Source organism: Loxodonta africana, chromosome 7 (genome assembly GCF_030014295.1).
Source record: "Loxodonta africana isolate mLoxAfr1 chromosome 7, mLoxAfr1.hap2, whole genome shotgun sequence".
NCBI classification, from domain to species: domain Eukaryota; kingdom Metazoa; phylum Chordata; class Mammalia; order Proboscidea; family Elephantidae; genus Loxodonta; species Loxodonta africana.
The window spans coordinates 77,238,893-77,263,978 of NC_087348.1; the positions used below are offsets into that span (position 1 = coordinate 77,238,893).

A 25,086-nucleotide genomic window follows, 5' to 3' on the forward strand; every position below is an offset into this window, starting at 1 on the left:
ATACATTCCTGTCGATAGGGAAGTGTGGGTAATAAGGCGACTTCTGGAAGCCATGTTCCCCGCCTAAGGTGCACAGATGCCACCTACCTCCAGGACTTGAAAGCGCTGGTAGATGTAGTGCACCATAGCTGGGTCTTGGGCACGCTGTGGTGGAAGGAGAAAAGCTGTGAGCCACAAAACCAGGAAAGCAGAGGCTCCCCTTAGGTCCATCATTGTCCTAAAAACCATCCGGGGGTGCAATCTGTTATGCAGTAGTTAGTTCTCAGGGAAGAACCAAGGGCCCAAGTGGTGGTAGCTCCTGCTTTTTGTCCTGCTGTCTGCTGCTGTGACAAATCCTCTCAAAACATCGTCTTGTACAGCCGGAGAGCAAACTCCGCTTGTTATTCCACCAGATGCATGATCTCAGTTTGCAAGCTGGTGATCAAGTCCAGCTGTTGGTAAGTTAGTCCCTGGAGGCCTTGCAGGGAGATTTGGTGCAGAGAGATTCCTGGGTCCAGCATCTGTTGCCACCACCCTTGCCCTCCCCAGAGTATAGTTGCATGCCTCTTCCAGGCCTGGGTTTGTGTGTGTATTGGGGGTGGGGGTGGGGAAGGGTGCCCTCCGTTATCTCTCCCCCAGCCGTTTCTTTTACTTTTGCTTTCCACCTCCCTGGTAGATTCTACAGGCCAATCACAGACCTAACACAACACAAACCACCCCAACTTTTCAGAGTTGAAATCTCAGTTTAGTTTCTGGCAAAAATTCCCAGGATCCTTTTCCCAGAAGTCCTGTTGGGAGACCCCACCCCTCCTCCAGACTCCCTTTGCATTCCTGCAGCTCTTAAAGGCACAGCATGGAAAAAGGAAAACTACTATCTTCCTATCTCTGAACCGCCAGTGCACAGAGCTGGATTGCTGCTTGGGGAGAGACCTACAATGGCTTACAGGCCTGGGAGCCCAGACTGACAGCTGAGAAATCTCAGGATGGAGCTCACAATAGCCAACAGTTATTGGTAGGGTCATGCTTCCAGGACCAAGCCATCAGGCAATGAAACTTCTTTTAAGGAGGTCCTTTGGTTGACTCAATAGCAATGGGTTTGGGTTTTTTTTTTTTTTTTTTTTTGGTTATAGCTACCCTGGTGCCGTAGTGATTAAGAGCTACAGCTGTTAACTGAAAGTTCAGCAGTTTGAATCCACCAGGCGCTTCTTGGAAACCCTCTGGAGCAGTTCTACTCTGTCCTGTAGGGTTACTGTGAGTCAGAATCCACTCGATGACAACGGGTTATAGCTACAGGTCAGAGTCCCTGGGTGATACAAACTGTTAATGTACTTAGCTGCTAAAAGAAAAATTGGCAGTTCAAGTCAACCCAGAAGTGCCTCAAAAAAAAGGTCTGGTGATCTACTTCTGAAACCTCAGCTACTGAAAACCCTGTGGAATACAATTCTACTCTGACACACATGGGGTCACCATGAGTTGGAACTGACTTGATGGCAACTGGTTTTATAGCTGCAGATCAGAAATAACTAGGACCCAACTCCTCCCCCTCCCCCCTAGTTGAAGGTAATCATGTTCCTAGGGCAAAGTGGTAAAATCTTCCAATTTTGCTTTTTCTGTCCAGGTCACTGCTTGTCTTAATCTCTTCTTCTATGGATGGGCTCACCCATAGTTCTTTTCTAATCACCTACCAAAGTGGGGAAGGTTTGAGGCAACTATGGGATGTGGATTTGCATTGGGTCCCTGGAAGAGACACAAAAGACAGATTTTTTCTTATGTTCTTGTCCCCAATATCTGTTCCTCCCTGCCCTTCTTCCATGTGACTTTAGCCCTTAACCGTTTCGCCCTACTCCCTTGGAAAAATTCCAGTTTGCCCCAACAATAGCTGCTCATCCTTAAGAACAATTCTTCCTATTTCTAAGAATCATCTTTGAACTATTCCAGAAACTGGCTGGACTTCAGCTGACTCCTCCTCCTCCTAAAGTCTTATAAAAAGTCTTGCCTGACTCATCCTCCTTCCCCAAGTTAGAGTGTTCTTTCGGAAACTTCTCATGCCAGGCATTTTCAAATCAAGTCTTATGCTAAAGGTGCTCTGGGTGGTTTTCTTCTATAAGTACCTTGACTCCTAACTTTGAGACTTGAACCAAGATGGATAAAGTCCAGTGGAAGAAAACTCTGATTATATCACAATTATTTTGGTTGGTGGCATTATTAATTGTTTATAGTGTGCTTACCTTAATTTTATAATGCAGCTTGCACTAAAGAAGTAGTGGAGAGTCAGTAAGAGGGAATACAGCAGGAGGCTTCAGTTGCAGGACAAGTCCTCGGGCCGCTTCCAGAGCTGCCGCTGCCTCATGGGTCTGGGGTGGCTTCAAAATGCTTATCTGCAGAGCCCTCCAGGCTGACCTTGCAGGCACTCCCTCGCCACCCACCAGTGATTCAGGCCCCCCACCTCTCCCTCTGTAGTCACCAGCTTCAAAGGGACAAACTTGGCCTCTCTGCTCTCACTGGCCACACCTAGTTTTAGTTTTGCTTTACTCTTTACTCTTTGTGATTCCAAACACAGCTAGCAAACCCCACAGGGGCACCTCTAGCCCCTTAGGAGAGATGAGCCATGGGACAGACCTGGAGTGGAATCAGGCCGTTGAACCAGTTCATTCTGGTTTGAACCCCTGCTAAGAATCTGTATTTCTAACAGGTTCCCTGCTGAGAATTTGCATTTCTACCCTAGATGTACTGAATCAGAATCTACATTTGAACAAAATCCTCCAGTAATTGTTATGTATAACTTCCTGGGAACTTGTTAGAAATGCAAATTCTCAGGGGTTTGAACTGGAATGAACTGGTTCAAAGCCCTGGTGGAAATCCTCATGTTCTCGTGACCAGAAATTTCATATGGAAAAATCAAGCTCATTTTGGAGTTAGTCACAGTTTTGACTGACTCATAGTAGCCAGCTGTAGCCATTTTATTCACAGCTGGCCTGGTTCAATGGGTGCTGTGGTGGTGAAAATGAGAAAGATGGCTTAGACACCTTAGGCTGCAGTTTAACATTTAACTTCTGGCCTTGACCGCTACTATAAGCTAGTGAGGACAGGGACCAAGCACAGTGACCCCTCCTTTCTCCTCTGCGAGTATCTGAGCCTTCTACTTTCCTGCCCAGTATCCAGAGAGGGGAAACATAAGGCCTTTGATATCCACTGTTATTTCCTCAACATGGTCGGATTCACTAGTCCTTGACCTGTAAGACCTGCATTGACAGTTTTCCCTAAATGACCAGTTGGAATATCGATGCCCAGTCCAGTTAGCCCTCCGGGGCTGATCTCACCCAGCTCTCCGTGTTCCTCTTGGAATTCTTTGCCACCTTCATCACTTGAGGCTCCTTTTGCTGCTGTGCCTCCATAATAACTGATCTCCTGATTTCTAGAGTCTTCTCTGCTCCCAGCACCCTCCTTTCTACGAAGAGGTGATGACCGACTCCAGACTGATGAGGAAACTCTGGGGACGCAGAGCCCAGCTCACCACAGAACCCCCTGTCTAGGATACTCGAATCCATTACTTAGATCTGAACAGGATTTCTTTCCTTTCTCTTTTTTCTGCTTGTCTCTTTTTCCCCAGCTTTTCCCCTTTATCTCTTATTCTCCATCCTGCCCCTGCCTAATAGCTATTAGCCTTAACGTCATCCTCAAATCTTCCACCCTTTTACAAGTAATTGCGTTGTTTCCTGCATGAGTGATTGGAGCAGACTCTAATTCCCTATCTATGTCTCTTTAGATAAAGCATTGGCTGGTTTTTTGCCAAAACAAAAGCTCTTTACGATTTGACCTAACCTTTCTTGCTTTATCTCTTACCATTTCCCACACTCAATCTCCACAAGAGCCACATCTAATTGTTCCCAAACTCTCCATGAAATTCAGCATTGTGGTGTCTTTGTTTATCTGGGTCCTTCAGGCTGGGAGTTTTCTCCTTTCTGTAACTAGTGAACCCTTACCTCATCCTTCAAACCTCATACCACCTCTTGACCCCCACCCCAGGCAGAATAACTTTCTCTCTTGTCTGTTTCCATAATAGTTTGAAGTCTAAATCTTGGAAATTGGAGGGGAAGCTGGACATTGGTACTCTGGTGGGAAGGTGTGGGCTGGCTGCCTCTGGGACAGCAGTGTGGAAGGAGGAAGAGAAGAGATACAGCACCCATCCGAGTAGCAGTAGGAGGCACCATGAGACAAAGTGGAGAGAGATTCCAATGAGGGTTTCTGGGATGTTCTTGGTAAGAAATAAATTGGTAAGGGATCTTCCTGGGTGACACACTGATGACTTCCAAGTCCAGGCCTAAGTCTTGAGCATTTCAAACTCTATTTCTACCTGCCTACTAGACATTTCCACCTGGATATTGAACAGACATCTCAAACTTGGCCTGCTTCTATATTTCTCTTTCTATGCGAACTCATACTTCTTCTGTGTTCTTTGTCTCAGCAGACAGCACCATCTTCTACCTACTTATTAATGTAGAACTATAGGAGTCATTCTAGACTTTTTCCCCACTCTTATTCCTATATTCAGTCAATTAATCATTTACCAAGAACTTTTTAATTTTACCTCCTAAGTATACTTCAAATCCGTTCCCTTTTCTTTTATCCCACTGATATTTTCTGACTTAGGGCCTCTTCATTTCTTATTTTTTATTTACTTATTTAATAAACATTTGGGGGGTACCCATTGGCACAGTGGTTAAGAGCTCAGGCGCTAACCAAAAGGTCGACAGTTCAAATCCACAAGCCACTCCTTGGAAACCCAATGGGATAGTTCTGCTTTGTCCTACAGAGTCTCTATGAGTCAGAATCAACTCGGTGCCAAGGGGTTATTTATTTATTTTTTTTATGTTCCAGGTATAGGACTATGCACTAGAGATACAACGATAGACAACATAGACTCAGAGGGTATTGCCTAGTAGGGGACTGTCTTAGGCTGGGTTCTCTAGAGAAGCAAAATCAGTAAAGCATATAAATATATATATAAAAAAATATATATGTAGATAGATTAATATCAAGGAAACAGCTCACTCGATTATAGAAGCTGGAACATCCCAAGACCGTAGATCAGGATAGAGTTTCTCCTGATTCATGTAGCCACAGGGGTTGGCAAACCCCAGATTGGCAGGTTGGAGAGCAGAGCTCTTGCTCACAGGCTGTGAAGGTCGATGAATACCAAGATCAGCAGGCAAGACCACAGGGCTTCACCTGATTCATGTAGGTGCAGGGGCTGGCAAATCCAAGATCCACAGAGGGGAGAGCAGGACTCTTGCTCACAGGCTGTGAAGATCAACGAATCCCAAGATCAGCGGATCCCAAGATCGGCAGGTAAGCTTCTAGCTCAAGTCTCAAGAACTGGAGGTCAGACGAACAAGAGGCAGCACAGGATCCAGAACCAGTCAAAAGCCTTGGCAAGGTGAGTAGGATGGAAGTAGGCAGCGGAGGGCAGAGAGATGAAGGCTGAGGGGGAGGGGTTGAGCTGCTACAGGCCCCGGCCCAACTGGTACCGCTAAGCAGATTTCATTTTGGGGAAGATCACATATCAAATTTCAACACAGAAGTGACCACAACATCGTACAACTGCCAAAACACTGAGAATCATGGCCCAGCCAAGTTGACACACAATCTTAACCATCACAGGGACACAATCACAAGGATACATCATTGTAATGAATTATAGTTATTTCAATTACGCAATGATAGAGGTAGTACTGGATCCCATGACAACATGGAAGTGGGGCACGTGGGCTGGAGAAATCAGGGAAGACTTCCCAGAGGAGGTGACATATAAGCTGAGATTTGAAGGATGAATAGGAATTAGCCCTATGAAGTAGATAGGGGAGAGGAGAGGTGGGATATTCTTTAGACAGAAGCAACAGTATATGCAAAGAGCAAAAAATCAGAAAGCATTTAGTGGAATTAAGGAATTTCTGTGTGAACTTTCTATGAGTGAGCGATGAGGCTGGGAAAGTGTTGTAGGTAGAGCACCCCAGGCAGTAGACTCTGAGACCACTTTGCATGCGCCTGGGAGTGAGTGAAGGCATCGTGATCGAGCAAAGATAGAAGTTAAACTGTAATGCAGTTGCAACAAAGACCTCAACCAATCCCATGGGGAGCTCTGGATCGAGGAGGAATCTTTAGGTATGTCCCAAATTGAGGACAGTGACAGTGCCTTGGCAAGTCTACATCAAGCAGTTGTTAGATAAGGCTGCTCCTGAGGAGGAGGGGCTGAAGAAGGCCTCAGCTGTGGGCTGTTAGCAGCAATGCTCACATAGCTGGGGTAACAAGTGTCCCTGTCCTAAAGGGAAGAATTGGACAGCTCACCATAATGTCCACTACAGTAGGATAAGCAGAGGCCAGACCTTGCCAGATTTGTAGGACATGTCAAACACTTTAGGTGTTATGGTAAGAACAATGAGAGAACCATTAGAGAGTTTCAAGTAAGTGAGTAACATGAATAGATTTGTGTCTTAGAGTAACCTCTCTGGATGCCAGACAAAGGACAGATTAGAGGACAAGAAGGCTAAATTCAGTGTGGGAGACTGATTCAGAGGCTGTTACAATGATGTGGGGAGAGGCAATGAGAGTCGTAACGAAGGTAGTGTCAGTGGAGAGAGAACTAAATGGATGTCTTTGAGAAAAATTTAGGACGTAGAATTGGTAGGACGTGGTTTCTGATTAAATGATTAGAGAGGGGGAAGTCAAGGTTGATGGCCAGATTCCTGTGTTGTTTACAGCAGCTTCCATTCTGACCCCTTCTAGCCTATCATGCAACTGCAGCCAGGGTGACGGAATCAACATGCAAACCTCATCATGTTATTCCGCTGCTTAGCCTTGACTGCCTGCCAGTCCTCTCCAATAAAGTCTAAATTCCTCAGGCTCAGGGAAGGCTTTGTAAGTAAGTTACATGTAAGCTATGATCTAAAATACAAGTAAGAAATAGGCAAAGAAGTAGGGTGGATGGGTGTGCGCGCGCGTGTGTGGGGCACATTCCCATTGCAGGGGGTGGCACAGATAGTCCTTTAAATGTAGCTCTGGCCAGCAAGGCTGCCTCTCCGAATTGTGACTCTTCTGGGCTCAATCTCTGCTACCCTGCTCGCCTTTGCCATATGTCTCCCACTCAGCTCTTGAGCCTTGTTTGGACACCACCTTCTTGCATAGACCAACTCCTGAATGGCACCTTTTCTCTTGGCCTGGGTTCAATGCTTCATATTTGCTTCCAGAACTGGCCCCTGACTTAAATCACACTCTCCTCCACCTTGCAGCCAGTATGCATCACCTGACGGCCTCTCAGATTACCTGATGGACTGTATGAACAGCACCTGGAATTTGGCATGGCTGCATAAAAACATCTCAGCTCCATTATAGAGACCCTATTTATGGATTTTAGCATAGACTCCAGTGCCTTCTAGCCCTTAGCAAGCTAGACAGATTTGATGGTTCAACATATCCTACATACCCATGACGACAAAGTTCTTTAGAAGCATCAGATTTATAAGTCATGCAATGTTGTATACATAACACCTTTTTTCTCTTATTATTGACGGGCAGTGAATCATTCTGCATAAATTTTCAGAAAACACAAGTTTTCTTTCCCCCTAAAAAATGCCAAAAATGTTTTTTAACCTTAAATATGTTATTTCTGTTTTTAAAGCCAATTTACTATTTTCTTAATGACATAAGAGGACCATTATGAACATAGCTATCATATCATGTACTGGGATCTTTCAGAGATTGTTAAGGTGTGTAGAGATGTTTGCCTTGGTGCTTACTGGGTAAGGGCTACTAGGGATTTTTAATTCCTGGGTCTACTTTTTATGTATTTTTTCTATCTTCCTTCCTCTATCTCTGTCCAATTTTTTAAATAAAAGAGACTCATTCTTGTGCTAGTACACTGCCTCATGGCATGTAAAGTAGTCCAGTTTGAGCTTATATTTAAGTTTAGGCTTCAGAAATTCTCCTGGCTGCCTCCTATTTTGCTGGCTCAGCTGCTCTGTGTCTCCCCCTCTTCTGGGTTCATGACCTGGCTCTACTTTGTAACAGCATGTGTAGCTGGTATTGGACTCATTATTCTGATGGAGCTTTCAGTCTCCATCATCCTTCCAGACCATGACCTCTGGACTCTGTCCTCTAAGGTCATGAGCATTAGTAATGGGTAGGGGGTACCCCACCCTTGTGGCCCCGATACAACGCTGTGAGACCTGCCCAGACAGGTGGGGGTGGATGTTCACGTACACCCTCTGTTGGAAATCTCACTCCGTTCATCTCTGAGTTCTGCCCCAGCGCTGTCCACCCCCACCAGCCTCTGCCACATTGCTGCCCTCAAAGGAAGAACAGAATTTTGGCAGGCAGAAAAACTTGGGAAGGGCTTTTCAGGGCTTGAGGTTCATCTTGTTTCCTCTTGGGCTGTAAAAAAATATCTCATTCTTGAATATTGTGAATATTTCAATCCACATGAAGTCCCAGAGAGCCTTCTACATTTCAAGGAGGAAACCATCTTCCTTGTTCATTTTCCCCCCGCTCCAAAGAGACAGTAAAAGATAAACTTGAATCCTCTAGTCTGGTTGTCTAGGGGGAACTTTGCAAGGACAATCAAACCTCAATACTTCAGACCACTTGGGGTAGACAAAGGGACACTGAATAAGAGTGGCTAGGCTGAAATACAGAATTAATTGGCAAAAATTTCAGGGTTAGTACCTTTCAGTAGGTAGAAAGACCAGAGCAAGACTCCTTAGGAGATTGGTTTTTGTGACAGAAAAGAATGGAAAGAACAGTTTATAATAAGCATGCATGCCAAGTTATAGGCGTATATCCTTATTGAAGTCTTGAGCCAACATGCTGTGAAAATAAGGGGATATGCCTCTGCCCTCTCGGACCTTATAGTTTACTAGAAAACACACACACGCACAATTAGAGAACAACAGTTGTGAGGGTTGGAATTTTTTGTTTGTGACAGAGAGGTGCTCAGGGGACTTTAAGCAGCCTTCTTTCTTGAGTACTGTAGTGTTCCCCTAGATGTATTGATTCTCTTACTAATTTGCTTCTCTCATCTTATAACTTTTGGATTATGAGGAGGGGAAGAAGGTGGGACTGAGGGGATAGAGTGGTCCGTGGGATATGATAGGGACTAAATGCTGTTTCGGAATCGATTTGATGGCAATGGGTATAATGGGTAAATGCTGTTTCAGGTTGTAATAAAAAGGGATAGATATGTTGTAGAAAGGACTTACATTAGATATTAAGAAGGATTTCCTGACTGAGAATTTTTGGAAAGAGGTTATTGAGGCAGATTGATATTTTTCTTTTTGATAGTGAAGTATTTGGGGAGTTGCTTAAAATCTTCAGTGATTTGTGTTAGAATATAGGAAGTCAGGAGAGAACGCCCTGCAAGACCCCATAAAACTAACCTAAAATGACAGGCATTTGTGATATCTCCAATCTTTGTCAGACGTACCTTTAGCTACCTTCTGTTCACACAGTCCCTTTGCTGTGAGTCACCGATCTTTCCATTTATTGATAGCATCATGATTTGACAGTAGTGAGAAGTTCCGAAGATGCTCCCTTCACCCCCATTTTCCTCCTGTCCCTCCTCACTCTTGGCCTGAGTCTACTCAGAGCAGTCTTCTAGTTTTGGACAGTTTTCCTTAACTCCCCCTGCTTTGCTGGAAATGCTTTCTGACCAGAATCCTCTCAAGTGGCCCCTGGTTGGCAGTGGTGGTGTTCCCTGCCAGAGGCAAAGAATTTGGCCCTATCTTCTCACACCCCCAGGACTGGAACAACTGCCTTCCCAGCATTCACCTGTTGAAACAGTCACAGCCTCACTCTGTTTTTTGAAATAAAAACCATGTTCACCAGCTCCCAGAGTTCCTAGAACTCCTCAAATCTCTCATCATGATCATTATGATTTGGCTTTTGAAACCCACGTGGTTAGTTAGTTTTCCTATGAACTGATTTTCCCCGGAGGTCAGCTGCTGGTCCTAACTGGTCCTAGTCATCACCTGGACACACCAGGTGTGGCTGGTTGGGCTCAGGTGGCCCCTTCTGAGTTTGTTTCCTCAACACCTGGTAACCCCATCTTTGCCAAGAGCTTCTGAAATACTGCCTGTTCACACAGCTCAGAGCAGACCTGGGAGTAGAGATGGACATATTGGGGGAGAGGGGACTAATTAGAGGGAGCCACTGATGAGGGCAGGATGTGGATTAGTGATTTCTTGTGGAAGGTATTACTATAGCTGGAGAAGGCTTGGTGGCTGGGAGATGATGTTGTATTACTGGGTGGTTTCCTGCACAGGGTTCCTTCCTAAGCTGGCCCCAGGGCTAGGGCGGTTGGCATGTGTGGCAAAGCTGGATCTTACACAGGCTTTATTCCTCCCCTTGGAGAGAAATTGATAGAACCCTAGAGGCCCACCCTTGGTGTCAGTTGAGCAGGCCAAGGAAGGCCTCTAGGGTTCTATCAATGTTTAGCCTCTTTGGAATAGAGCTCCAGGACTTAAGATCAAGTGGTATCTGCTGTCCCCAGAGAGTAGCCCTTGGATGGTCTCAGTTCAGTGTTCAAGGCCCAAACATTGGGCCCGTTTTGTACAAACTATTTGTTGGAGGCCTTTAGCCACCAGAGGGCAGACATTTTTCAGGCAATTTTCTTACTATGGCCAAGATAGTAGTCTTCTTTTCAGATGTGAATGAAAATGTATTCATTCTGTCTACAAAATTACCCATGAACATTGCTTCCCCCACCCTCGATAAATCTGATTAATATTCTTAACCCAATGGATAGGATCGAGTGAATGGTTTTATTTTTATAAATGTAGCCTGAGGCATAAGGATGACTGTTCCTGGAGCCAATAGGGCAGCAGTCCCTAGAAATCCACACAGCCAACAACTACATATGCGGGCCTGGTAGGTGGGCAGTGCCAGAAGGTTCATACTCTTGGTGTTCCTAGACACTTCTGTGGATGATTACAAGCAGAGGGCTGAGAGCTGTGGACAAACTCATCAGCTTCCAGGGATAAAGGTTTCTATCACAGCCCTAGGCAAGGGATTACAGGCTGCTGCTTTTAGACGGCCAGGGAAGGAGGCAGCTCTGCCTACTTCCCTCATTCCTGCCCCTGACTGTGAGAGCCAACCACACAAGGCTGTCTTTCCTTTTTTATCTCACACCTACTTCTTTGTTAAAAAGCCTTCCTTCCAGGGAGCCTTCTTTGCCCCTTCTCTCTTCCCTCCCTTCAGCTCACTTAAAAAGACTATGATGAGTTCTTTGTGGGTGTATTAAGAGAACCAGTGCTGGTGTTTAGGTAAAAATGGAATTTCCTCCAGTGCCAGTTCTGGTTTTATGATGCATATTAGACATCTTTGGTCATTAAAAGGGCTTTCAGGAAATTTTCAAAATCAAATTCATTTCAGGACACTTGTTAAAAAATGTAAATCCACTGAAGAGAGGCTAGGTAGAAAACCCTCGAGGGCCTGGAGCATAGTAGGAAGGTTTCAGGGATAGTCACTGGTAGAGCAGGTCCTTAGCCCCACCGCAGGCCAGGCCTGTCTCCAACCAACATTCTTTCAGGAGGTAACTAAGTTCCTTTTGTATCTCCTAGGGGTCAACTGGTCTCCACCACTACTACCACTTACCAGAGTAGGACAAATATTTTATAATTAGAACCCAAAGCAGTGAGATCATGCACCAGAATAGTTTTTAAGTGATGGGTAAAAGTTTGATCTTCCTTCCCAGCCCTTACCCATATGTAATTACAGCTTCAAGCCTGAAATCTGCCTTTCCCAAACCAGTGGTTTACCTTGTCCCCCAGGAGTCAACAAAGGTCATGAGTTGAAGGAAGGTGGAGGAATCTTTCCTCATTTTTATAAACGCCTTCCTCTATTTTTTTTTTATTCCTCTATAAGGGCATGCCTTTCCCATGGAAACATCAGAAGGCTTGAAGTTCCCTGTTGAGGTTTCCCGAGCCTGATATTTTCCAAACCAGAAAGGACCCTATGGGGGCATTGGTCCCGATGAGGCTTCATGCAGGGGAACAGTCTCTTAGGAAGGCAGCCGCCTTCAGCTACTTTTACGTGGGCTGGGGAAATTTACATAATGGACCAATTCAGCCAAATGTCAATATTTGGTCGAGTGGATATAATAAAAATTTGAATAATATCTTCAACTTTTCAGGCTTAAAAGTCAAAAGCAGAACCCTCAGATTTCCTTTGAGTCCACTGTTTTACATTTTTTGAATTTACATCTTTACTTCCTCTAAAAATCCAAAATCAGTCAATTTTGATACACAAAAAAAAAATGGGGATGCTGCGTTTGAGCTGGCTCTAGGGGATGCCGCTCCACACTCACACACACACAGTGGTCGTTCTTTTCCTTATTCTGTCTGGTGATATGGAAACATCCTCCTTTGCTTTTTTTTTTTTCTTGAGAAAACAAAGGAAACATCTTTCAGAGCCAGGAGACATCAAAACCCACGTGGCAGTTGCTGCCAAAATAGCATTACTTGACCCAGAAGTTCCAGAGGGTTTGCCTCAGCTGCTAAGGGAGCTGCTATACCCGGGACAGAGTCTCCTCAGGCCAGGAGTCACCGTGAAGAGGGCTGGCAGTTGTTAACAGTACTAGGAAGGGCCAAGGGGTCCACCCAGTAGACAGACAGGCAGCTTCATCCCACATATCCTCCAGGGCCACTTGCACATCACACATAAATGCCATTGGCTCCTCAACATTGATTTTCGGTGTGGAAAACATTAGAAGGGAAAGTTTAAATGTCTTCCTGTTAATTTTATGTAGACAAATACAATTCTTTCAAAGCCTATCAGTGCTGTTCAAGACTGTGTGACACTTAACTTTACAGAGAACAAGATGAAACAAATATCTATTTTAGAAAAATATTTACTTTGGCTGAAATACTTTCAACCCCCAGAGATCTAATGAAGAAAATGGCATATTGCCGCTCCTTGTACTTTGTAAAGTGATGGCCAAGATACCCTCTTTCCCTGAGGGAGCTTGGTCCAGGGCTGCATGGGACATTTTTATATTAATGTTTTCCATTCAAAACACACAATTGGAAAATACAGGCCATAATGTTGGGCCATAATACAGATTTGCTGCTTGGCTAAGAAAGCCTGTGAGCTTTGCTGGAGCCAGCAGACCCAATGAGTCCTCAGTGGAGTTCCAAATCTGAGTTTGTGGACACGCAGGCAGGGATACAACATTTGTTAGCCTTAAAAAAATGTACACTTTGTGGTAATGCCTTTATTGAGTTATATTGCTCCCATTTTCTGATGCCCTTTTAAGATAAGAATTGTTTGGAAGCTTTATTTTTGACAAGAATTTTAAAATTCCTCAAGGGGCAAAAGATATTTTTTAAAAATGAATTACTTTTTTGGAATGAAGGTAGAACTTGTTTATGGAAGGCTTATATAGTTCAGAAACTCATCTCTGAAGCCCTGAACACAAGGGTCCTAGGCTATTTGAAGAAATGATTTCATTTTATTATTCTCTAAAAGCTTTGATCTTGGGAAATAGAAATTGCCTTTCTTTCATTAATTCAAACCCAGATGCTGCCATGATACAAAAAAAGATATGTATCTAAATTGTCTTTATGAGGAAGTCACTATCTTCTTGGACATGATGTTCACTTGATAGGAAAAATCATCAATATCCCTATGTCCAATGCTGGTTTGGAAATAACTTCAATATGATGGGTAATTATTGGAATAATAAGTATGAAAAATTTAGTATTGAGCCATGAAGAAATTAACATTTTTTTTTTTTTTACTACCTTTATGGTTTGGAATAAAAAATTGAGTTTTCAAAAAAAAAAAAGGATAAAAACTACACCATGTATTATAAACTATAAACTGCAATGTTAATTATCATTAAAAAAGCTTCATACTGATAAACATACTTTTTTCAGTTGTCTGGCCACACTCATCTGTACTTCAAGGAGAAATCTATCATTTGATCGAGTTTAGGGAAGCAATAGCAATGACTGAAGAGGACAGTATCTCTGGTCCATGTCCCTTCGGTCTGTTCGTCCCTTTCCTACCAGGAGGAGATGCCATGAGAGTCAGCATCTGTTGGGAAAGTTTGGCACTAGCCTTTCAATGAGCTGGGGGACCCCGATGCTGCTGAGGCTTGGCCAAGGTGACTTTAGTCAAATTGTAGGTGTGGCTCCCAATCTTCAAAGGCCTTGGGGACTATTTTCAAACTTGGCCTTAATCTTTCCCAGGCCCAGAGCACCTGGACACATACAAGTGGGAAGACAGAGTGAGTGAGGGGACAGGGGTGATTATATTGCTGGTTTAGTTTCACAACCCATGTCCAGGGAGCCTAGGCAGCAAGTGGCAATTGAATCTTTTGGGTGGAAGAAAGAAGTGGGTTCCTGCCAAAGTTCTTGGGAGGGTCTTGATCTGATCTCTTAGAAGATTGAGTGAAGTGAACGTGACACCTGACATTAGAGAAGCCATAGGCAGATCAGTCAGTGGCGCTACTCAGAGCCTCTCTTTGCCTCACATCTGCCCTGGGTTTAGAGATGAGGACCTGGACTGACCTTCTGCAGCTTCTACAATGCAAGCCAGCCCTCTCTTTTTCTGTTATCCTTTGAGTTTTCCTGCAGGTCTTCCCTGGTTCACTTTCTCAACTCGCAGGGCAGTTTTTCTCTCCAATTATTTTATTTTCTTCAACTTTACTCTCTCACTTCTTCCACAAAGATCAGCTTATCTTGGAACGCAGTTGTATAGAAGGTGGAATGATATGTGCTATCAATGAAAGGCCTCATTCTTACATGCCTTTTCTCCAGGAAGTGCATATCTGGGACATACCAGAGTCCCTTCAACAAAGCAGGACCTCTGTGGCAGGTGTCACTGGGTCTCTGGCTAGGGAAGTACCTGGAGGTGACTGCTAAAGGCCATTGCAGGGCTATCACTCCTCTTTGGCCCTGTTAGAGGATTAGAGGAGGAAGAATGAGAAGGTCCTGTCAGAGAGAAAAGTTGCATCTCAAAGGATTTCACTGGCCACTCAGCCTCTGGCTGTGCTCCATGCTAGCAACCAGCTCAGGAAACTTGTGAGAGAGGGGGAGACATTAACCAGGGATCTGGAGGGGGACAATAAGCCACAGGTGGGGCCATCCTCTTAGGCTTGAGTGCAGGTGGCAATTCCAGAGGCTGGACACTCCCAGGCTGGACACTCCCAATACTGTCCCCCCTCCAGTGGCTCTCCGTGAATGGGTGGCCGTGGACAGCTAAAAGGCCTATAGAACTCTCAGGACCCATATAGAGGTTGCAGACATTGTGGCCATATGCACATCCATATTCATGTCCTTTTCTCAATTCACTTAATAACTTTCTAAAACCTTTTTTGAAGGTTCTAATTTTTTTTTTTTTTAATCAAGGTAGTTGAATTAGGAGGAAGTTAGGGTGGAAAGAAGGGTGGTAGACTGGACCCTAACTATTCCACATGGCAGGACTACTTTAAGGGAGGGAGAGACAGACTGGAGAAGGCACTGTGGCAACATGAGTGATGTGGGGACCTCATGCAAGGAAGCAACTGATGAAGGGTTACATTCATTCAAATTTGATTTGGTAAGTTCTCCCCGCTCCCCGCAATCATCTGCAGTAATTCTTCCTGAAGTGAAGTTTTAAGAAAAGGGACAGATAATCTCTACTTAGTATTTTTATCTCTAAGTATATTCTTAAGCATATATTCAATATTGAATATATCACAGACTGCCAAAAAAATGAACAAATCAGTCTTGGAAGAAGTACAACCAGAATGCTCCTTAGCAGCAAGGATGGCCAGACTACGTCTCACAGAGTCTGGACATGTTGTCAGGAGGGATCAGTCCCTGCAGAAGGACATCGTGTTTGGTAAAGTAAAGGGTCGGCAAAAAAGAGGAAGAACCTCAATGAGATGGACTGACACAGTGGCCGCAAAAATGGGCTTAAGAGTAATGATCGTGAGGATGGCACGGGACCAGGCGGTGTTTTGTTCTCTTGTGCATAGGGCTGCTGAGGGTTGGAACTGGCTCGACGGTACCTAACAGCAACGTTCTTAAGCACGGAAATTTACTGTTTGCACCATTACTTTGGCTCAGAGATGAGATAAAAAAGGCACCCAACTTAAACTTTTGAGCTGTCAGTAGAATCGGAATCATGTTTTTCCTTCAGGGTTTCTTGTGACATTGTAAACTCTATCAATTACAACCATATACCAAAAAACCCCAAACCCATTGCTGTTGAGTCAGTTCTGACTCATAGTGACCCTACAGGACAAACTAGAACTGCCCCATAGGGTTTCCAAGGAGCAGCTGGTGGATTTGAACTGCTGACCATTTGATTAGCAACCGAGTTCTTAACCACTATGCCACCAAGATGCCATAGCCGTATAATCAGTGCTTTTCTCTAGCTTATGTTCTGTTTAACTGTTCATGGATAGCTCTCACTTCTCTCTTCTACTCCCTATTACCCATCTTGCTATACTTCCCACCTCACATATTAAGCATTAAATGTGCTAAGAAGCCCTATGAATGACTTCCCCAACCCAGCTCCCATCCCACTGTCTCCACAGATGGCCTTGATAAGCCACCTTCTGATATTCCCTTCTTCTGTAATCTCTTCCGCTTGAATATAGGCTAGGTCTATGACTTGCTCTTAACCAACAGTATGTGGCTGAAATGACTATGTTACTTCAGAGGTTATTTAGAAGAACTTTATGGAGCCCTGGTGGTGCAGTGGTTAAGAGCTCAGCTGCTAACCAAAAGGCTGGCAGTTCAAATCCACCAGCCGCTCCTTGGAAACCCTATGGAGCAGTTCAACTCTGTCCTATAGGGTCACTATGAGTTGGAATAGACTCGATGGCAATGGGTTTTGTTTTTTTTGGTTTTGCAGCATCTACCTCGGCCTCTTTGCAATGCTTGCTCTGGTGGTAGCCAGCCTCTATGTAAGAAGTCTGAAGTTTGACTAACTTGAGAACTCCATGTTGTGAAGAAGTCCAAGCTAACCATGTGGAGAGACTACGTGGAAAGAGATGGCCAAGGAGACTCCAGCTGTTCCAGTCATCCCAAATGAGGAGGCAGACATGTGAATGAAGAAGCCATCATGCACACCTAACCCAGTCAGACATTCAGATGGTTCCAGCCACAGCTGCTATCTGACTGGGAGAACAATCACCTACCTAACCCCAACAAACCCACAGAATGATAAGGGGTAATAAATTAATACTTAAACCACTAGGTTTTGTGGGGCTTTTTATATAGCAATAGATAACCATAACACCCACCATCACAGGACAGGATAGCCATGAAGACAGCAATACATTTTTCATATCTATATTCTGTCAGACTCCTTGGCTTCAGTGTGAGAGTGTAACTTTCTTCTCTTCACATGACACATAGTTCTAACTGATGGCCATGAAGTCTAAATCATACCATTTTGAGTCATGATTGTTGGAGCATTTTGAAAACATTCACATTGTAGACACTGCTCCTTTTCCTTCCCCTCAACTCCTGGCCACACAGCAGTGTATTTTCTGGTTATCACACTGCCTGCTGAATGTGTCCAGTTCACTGGCTGGGAAGGTGATTTGCCAACAACACACACCTACAGAAGACCTCCTAAAGACAGAGGCAATAAGAGGAAGAAGCTGAGAATCAGTACCAAGAGGCTGGGGGAAGACACCTAGTTTCTCCCCATCTCTTGGTACTTGTTTTCCCTGAGGTCTCTTCCTAAGATCTGAATTAGGTGTTTCTCTTTCCACTGTCTTTTCCATTTTTTCAAGGTACTTTAATTTTCCTCTCTATTTTTTTATCCTGGAAAAGATGTTGGAGAATCCCTTTCCCCCCAAATTCAATGAGACAAAGTGGAAATTTTTCAAAAGGAGCATTTACTAGGAAGCTAATGGGAAACCAAACAAAATGCAAGAGAACAGAGTCAGAGTTGCAGATGGGCTCAGGGAGTTTAGAACCAGCCTGTGGCCACAGCTGGACTGGCTAGGCAAAGCTTTCCTAACCACCTGCCTGCCATGCGGACAGGCCCCTTTGCCTGTTGGCTTCTACAAAGCCACCTTCTGTTTCACACCAACAAGTCAGCAGCATACTCAATTCCTTAGTACCCCACGGCTGCTAACTCTCTGGGCAGGAAGATCCTGGAGCGGGGAAAAATAGGCACAGCTGCCCCAGGATCTCTTACCCTGCTTCCCATTGCCAAGAACATGTCAAAGTTTATTGGGGGTGGCTGCCTGATACCTATTGGGGCCAGTCTGGCTTCTCTGAGGTCATTCTTCTGGGCTCTTCTGCTGACTCTAGAAACATTTCCACTGACTATCCTGCTGACACTAGCCCTTCATACTTTGGTTCTAAACTTTAATATGGTGAAGGATGCCTGAGTGAGGAGGGGTGGGAGGAGAGGAAACTTGGGCAAAGAAAGTTGAATTCTTTTCATGTCATCAGACATTGGCAGAACCTTTGGATCCCCGTGGTTGAAAGCCAATCAGAGATGGAAATGGGTTAGGCAGGCTAGGGGATGCATGAAGCTTGAGTATAATAACACTGACCCCAGACAACCATCCATCTTTTTAGATCTGACATCAGGGTAGAGGTTCTTGTACTAGGCAGCTGTGGCAGCAAGAACTTTATGAAGACATGTAATGATCTTGCTTCTACCTAGTTTGTCTCATGCTGAAATGTGAATTCAAATGAAAATAATGAGCTTTCCAGAAAGGGAAACTATAATCCAACTCTGGACTCTTCTGCAGAGGAACTGTATGAAGAAGGAAGTATTATCTTAGAGAAGTGGTGCAAATGTGCGGATGGGGGTGCCTTGCCCCCACAGCAGGAGAGAGGGGACCACTAACTGACAGCCCCCAGTTTCCCCAGGGTATGCTGAGGCCTTTGGTTTCATCTGTATGGAGGCAGAAGCAGAGATGAGGAGCACAGCTGGCAGTGGGTTGGTGGACACTGTCATAAAGGAGACTGAGCAATGGATGAGATACCTGGGGAGAGCCCTTGACCTTCACTCTTGTAGGTATTTCCATTCCCCAAGTGCTGTGAAAGTATCTGGATGTGACTGGAAGTGGAAAGGAAACCTCTGTGCTGCCCAAGGCTGTGCCACTGGGCCGTTGCGTATGGAAAAACCCCAGAAGGCACTCAGGCCAAGGAGGCCCAAAGGCTGTGCCTTCCCTCAGGGATGTTTGTTATCACTCCTTGGTTTCCTCTCACACAATGATACACCTAATTCTGAGGCTGCTCCCTCAGTGGACAAATGTACATGGGAAATGACAATTCTGATTGCTTGTGCCATTGAGATATATCCCTCTCTAACAGGAATGAAAACTAACTTTCATTCTAATGCCAACACCAGTTAAAAGCAAGTAGCTGCTGACTACCTAGAAAACTGTGTTGGGGATTCTGACTCCTCAGAATCTGGGTTTAGCAGAAAAGAGGGCCATGATCAGCTAGTACTTTCTGCCTTGTACATGGGTGGGGGCAGTGAATTTGCTGTGAACTTGCCCTAGATTTTTTCCAGGGGAATACCCTACTTGCCCTATTACTTTCCTGGGGTCATTCCTTGCAAAGCTGGAGTACTTCTTGGGGTAAGAGTATTTTCTGGAAACAGTCATTAGCTCAAAGGTAGTCCATTGTGAATTGAGATCTGCTGCCTACTTAGCACCTGGATATATTTTTAAATATTCTGTCCTTCCAGGGCATTCTGGCAAATAATGAACATCATGTCAGAGTAACTGTTGCCATGGCACTGCTGTGTCCCCACCACCAGGGGGTTTATATCAATCAATCACTAAGAGTCCTGGTACTCTGGTACTCTTGGTGCTCTCAGTAATCTCACATTATCTACTGGTTTCTTCCATAGTCCCATCTTGGTTCTTGACCATGAAAGACATGCTTTCCCTTGCAGCACACCACCTTGGGCCACCTGGAGAAGGGGGCTGGACCATTCATGTTCACCAAACCCAATCTGGAAAGAAGGTCAGTTATTGCTGTGGTTACAGCTGAGGGCTTGGTCACTGTAGTCGTCCGGGTGTTGTTGGATGGGAGAAGTTATTTAAGGTGTTTGTAAGATGGTTGTCCTACTGTGTCTTCAGCACAAGCAGTCCTCTTACCCACAGTCATCGTTTCTGTAGGAAGAAGAAACAAAAAGAATGCTTTGGTTTTCATTCATTTAACAAACATTTCATTCATGTGTGTCAAACAAGTGCCAGGCAATGTGACAGATGCTGGGGATACAGAGACCGTAAGTGAGACACAGATTCTGCTTTCAAAGGACTCACAGTGGAGAATTACACCGTAAGAAGCTGGATAAAAAAAAAAAAAAAAAAATAGAGGTGTGTATAAAATGCTGTAGGAGGAAGGGGATCGAGGAAGAGAGTCTACAGAGAGGCTTTGGAAGGATAAGCCGCAGGGGCTAGGTCACTTAGGCTAAAAAGGGGTCTATTAAGCAGAGAAGGGCAAAGGCCATTTTAGGCAGAGGAAAAAGCCTGTGCAAAGACATAAAGGCAGGATAGGGCATGGGACACTGGAGGAAACATAAGAATTTAGGGACTGGACTGTAGTGTGAAGAGTGGAGTGGTAGGAAGTAACTGAGGAAGGGGGTCTGAGTGGTGAAACATTCATTCTGTGTTCCCAAGCTGTGAAGGGTGGGCTCTCTTACGATGGAATCCTAGACTTTGACTAGCAGGATCTCTTGTGTTTCACACTTGGCCCAGCATTAAACTTACTTCAAACTTAGGACATCTTCCAGTACAGATTAAGAGTATTAATGCTGTAGTAACAGAGCAAAAGAAAACTGGAGTCATTTCCATGGATAAAATAATAATAAAAAGAATACACATATAAACTTTGGGAGAGTAGTAAACATTCTCAAACTGAAATGTATGTACTGCATTTCAGAAATCAAACACTCACATATGAGACTATAACTTAGGGGAAGTAATAAAATTCAGAGATTATACTGTAGAGGGAAAAAAAGGAAAGCCATGTCCAAATTTGACCATTGGCTTTAAAGTGTGTGAATACATATCCCCTGGGAAAAGGGGTATTCATTTCTGAATCTAGGAGTAAAGAGCAAATGCTGATTTCTCTTATGGTGTGATTCAAATATGAGCTTCCCAGATCAGGTCCTGCTCTGGGGGGCTCTCCCAATGACTCTACTTTCCAACCCACCACCCACATCAGGCCCCTATTTCCATAGCTCCTCTCTCAGCTATGAGGCCCAGACCTGCAGGCCCAGCTTGCCAGGCCCTGAGACATTCCTTGTCACAAAGGCAAACTGTCGACAGGCTCAGCCCCACCAATGAACGCAGTCTGGAATCAGCTGTGTTACTATTAGCCAATGAGGTCATGTTCCCCATTCCTTCATTTTTGAGTACCTATTGTGTACCAGGCACTAGAAAATAAACTTGACAAATCTTGAAAATGATGCTATGAGGCTCTTCACTGGAAGATAAAAAGACGTAGAGGGATTAATTTGACCAAAGTCACACTGTCACTAAATGCTGGGATATGAACCCAAGACATAACTGCAAAGTCCAAGCTTTAGCAGTTACATCATTCCTAAACTCACTCTGTAGACCCAGTCTACACATCTGAGACTCTGCCTTCATAGTCTAGACACTCAAAATCTAGTCAGATGAGGTGCCTTTAAGAAAGCCTAGTCCAAACTAGTAGCATGCAGTAGATGCCGTGTTTCACTTATTGCTTCCTAGGTTTTTATTCCATTTCTTTGTATTCCCCTGGCTACCTGCATGTGCATCTCATTTCCCCTCTCAATTCTGTGCACAACCTCATTCTTCCCTGTCATGACTTCAGCTTTACCTGAGATCACTTCAGTAGTTCCTTCACAGTATGCTTTGAGGATCGCTCTCCCAAAGGGTCCAGCCTTTGAGACCAACTCTATACCTCATTAGTAATAGCCTTGTTCAAAGCCTGCTTAGGGGGCTAGGCTATGATCTCAGCCATTCTTTAATCAGCCCTCAAAGTCAGGGATACCACTAACACAGGCCATGCTGCCAATGATCAAATCATGGCACAGCTCCAACCTGACCTTCATAGACAGGATTTGCTAGTTAGGTGAATTTCCTAGTGTATGCGATTATCTGGAATAAATCTCAGCTCCTGGGAATAAAGTGGAGTGGTCTACTATTCTCTCCCTTCTTCAGGGAAAGCCCTTCAGCTGGGTGAGTTTCCTTGACATGACGCTGCTTGATCCCAGCATCCTTTGCCTTCCTCTAAGGTCCCAGAATATTCTGGTCTGATAGGCCACAAGATGGTAGGATAAAGCAGTTTCAGTACATCTGGCAGAGCAGTGGGGTCATGTCTACCAGGTTTTTAAAAACTAACTCATCCTAGCAAAAGTGAGACATACAAGCCAGGGCTAAAATATTGGTTTGTTGTCATATAAGAAGGACAATTTTAATATGGCATGGGTGAACTATTCTGCGGTCCAGCCTTATTTTTCTGTCTTTTGTGGTGGGGGAGAGACTGGGAAAAAACAACCACCAAACAAAATAAATACACTACAAAGCCTTATTGTTATGGATTAAATTGTCTCCCCAAATTATATGTTGAAATTCTAACCCCTATACCTGTGGATGTAATACTGTTTGGGAATAGGGATTTCACTGCCATGTAAATTAGATCAAGAAGCCCTGGTGGCACAGTGGTTAAGCATCTGGCTGCTAACCAAATGGTCGGCAGTCCAAATCCACCAGCTATTCCTTGGAAACCCTATGGGTCAGTTCTACTCTGTCACTATGAGTCAGAATTGACTCGACAGCAACGGGTCTTATTTTACAGAGTAGGGTGGCCTCTAAAGCTAATCATTTCTGAGTTATAAAAAGAGCAGATTAGACACACATACACGCATGCGTGCGCACACACACGGGGAAGACAGATGCCATGTGAGGATCATCTAAAAGCCAAGGAACTCCAAGGAACCAAGAAAAGCTTCAGGCTACCGAGAATAAATAAATTTCTCAAGCTGAAAGAAATGAAGAAAAAAATTCAAGCCTCAAGTTGCAATATTAAAGGATTCTACGGCGAAAATACTGAATGACACAGGAAGCATTAAAAGAAGATGGAAGGAATACACAAAGTCTCTGCACCAAAACGAATTAATAGATGTTCAACTATTTCAGGAGGTAGCATGTGATCAAGACAGAAGTCCAAATAGCACTGAATGCATTGGTGAAAAACGAGGCTCCAGGAATTGATGGAGTACCAGTTGAGATGTTTCAACAAATGGATGCAGTGCTGGAGGTGCTAACTCATCTATGCCAAGAAATTTGGACAACAGCTACCTGGTGAACCAAGTGGAAGAGATCCATATTTGTGCCAATCCCAAAGAAAGGTGATCCAACAGAATGCAGAAATTATTGAACAATATCATTAATATCAGAAGAAAGTAAAATTTTGCTGAAGATCATTAAAAAGTGGTTATAGTAGTACATGAACAGAGAACTGCCAGAAATTTAAGTCGGATTCAGAAGAGCACATGCAACAAGGGATATCGTTGCTGACATGAGATGGATCCTGGCTGAAAGCAGAGAATACCAGAAAGATGTTTACCTGTGTTTTACTGACTACGCAAAGGCATTCGACTCTGTGGATTATAACAAATTACAGATAACATTACAAAGAATGGGAATTCCAGAACACTTAATTGTGCTCCTGCAGAACCTGTACACAGACCAAGAGGCAGCTGTTTTGAACAAAGCAAGGGGATACCGCGTGGTTTAAAGTCAGGAAAGGTGTGTGTCAGGGTTGTATCCTTTCACCATACTTATTCCATCTTTATGCTCAGCAAATAATCTGAGAAACTGGACTATATGAAGAAGAACGTGGCACCAGGATTGGAGGAAGATTCATTAACAACCTGCGATACACAGATGATATGATCTTGCTTGATGAAAGCATAGAGGACTTGAAGCACTGACTGATGAAGGTCAAAGACTATAGCCTTCAGTATGGATTGCACCTCAACATAAAGAAAACAAAAATCCTCACAAATGGACCAACGAGCAACATCATGATAAATGGAGAAAAGACTGAAGTTTTCAAGGATTTCACTATACTTGAATCCATAATCAACGCCCATGGAAGCAGCAGTCAGGAAATCAACTGATGCATTGCATTGTGCAAATCCTCTGCAAAAGACTTCTTTAAGGTGTTAAAAAGCAAACATATCACTTTAAGTGCTAAACTGTGCCTGACCCAAGCTATGGTATTGTCAATTGCCTCATATGCATGGGAAAGCTGGATAATGAATAAGGAAGACCAAAGAATTGATGCCTTTGAATTATGGTGTTGGCGAAGAATACTGAATATACTATGGACTGCCAGAAGAATCTGTGTTGGAAGAAGTGCAGTCAGAATATTCCTTAGAAGCGAGGATGGCGAGACTTCATCTCACATACTTTGGACATGTTATCAGGAGGAACCAGTCCCTGGAGGACACCATGCTTGGTAAAAGTAAACGGTCGTTGAAAAAGAGGAAGACCCTCAATGAGATGGATTGACACAGTAGCTGCAACAATGGACTCAGGCATAATAAAGACTGTGAGGATGGGGCAGGGCCAGGCAGTATTTCGTTGTTGTACACTGGGCTGGTATGAGTCAGAACCAACTGGACAGCACCTAACAACAACAATAATGACAAGGAAGGAATTAACATGGCTGAGACCCTGATTTGTAATTTTAGCCTCCAGAACTGTGAAAAAATAAATTTCTGTTCTTTCAAGCCACTCTCTTGTGTTACAGCTGCACTAAGTAACTAAGACACTTGTCAAATTCCACTAACCTCAAGAGCTATTTCTCAACCAAGATTTCTATAAAATGAGGTGTAGGGAAAGATTTCTCTACAGTTGAGTAAAGCATTGACTCATAGGATTTTGGGAGGTGGGGAGCTGGGATGGAGGACTGGAGGTTGATGCCATTCAACACCAAGGGTGGTTTAAGCACTGATGGCTATAATGTTGGCCTAGCTGGTTCCAGTGCTAATGCCAGGCCCATTTCATTGGACAGAAGCAACAGTGCCTCTGTTATTAGGCTCAGTGGCCTCCTAGGCAGCGCCAGTGATTTAGCAGTGTGG

The 25,086-nt window shown here is 44.1% G+C and overlaps 2 protein-coding genes across 2 annotated transcripts in view; both read right to left on the reverse strand.

Annotated features, from left to right (window-relative positions):
* OLFML1 (olfactomedin like 1) overlaps positions 1 to 791 on the reverse strand; it is a 30,618-nt gene extending 29,827 nt beyond the window's left edge. Inside the window, exon 1 of the mRNA XM_003412042.4 lies at positions 88 to 791. Within this exon, the coding sequence (XP_003412090.2) occupies positions 88 to 228 (141 nt within the window). The 5' untranslated portion in view covers positions 229 to 791. The remainder of the gene's footprint in view (positions 1 to 87) is intronic.
* Positions 792 to 16,719: 15,928 nt separating this feature from the next.
* SYT9 (synaptotagmin 9) overlaps positions 16,720 to 25,086 on the reverse strand; it is a 204,666-nt gene continuing 196,299 nt past the window's right edge. Inside the window, exon 7 of the mRNA XM_023550893.2 lies at positions 16,720 to 20,116. Within this exon, the coding sequence (XP_023406661.1) occupies positions 20,108 to 20,116 (9 nt within the window). The 3' untranslated portion in view covers positions 16,720 to 20,107. The remainder of the gene's footprint in view (positions 20,117 to 25,086) is intronic.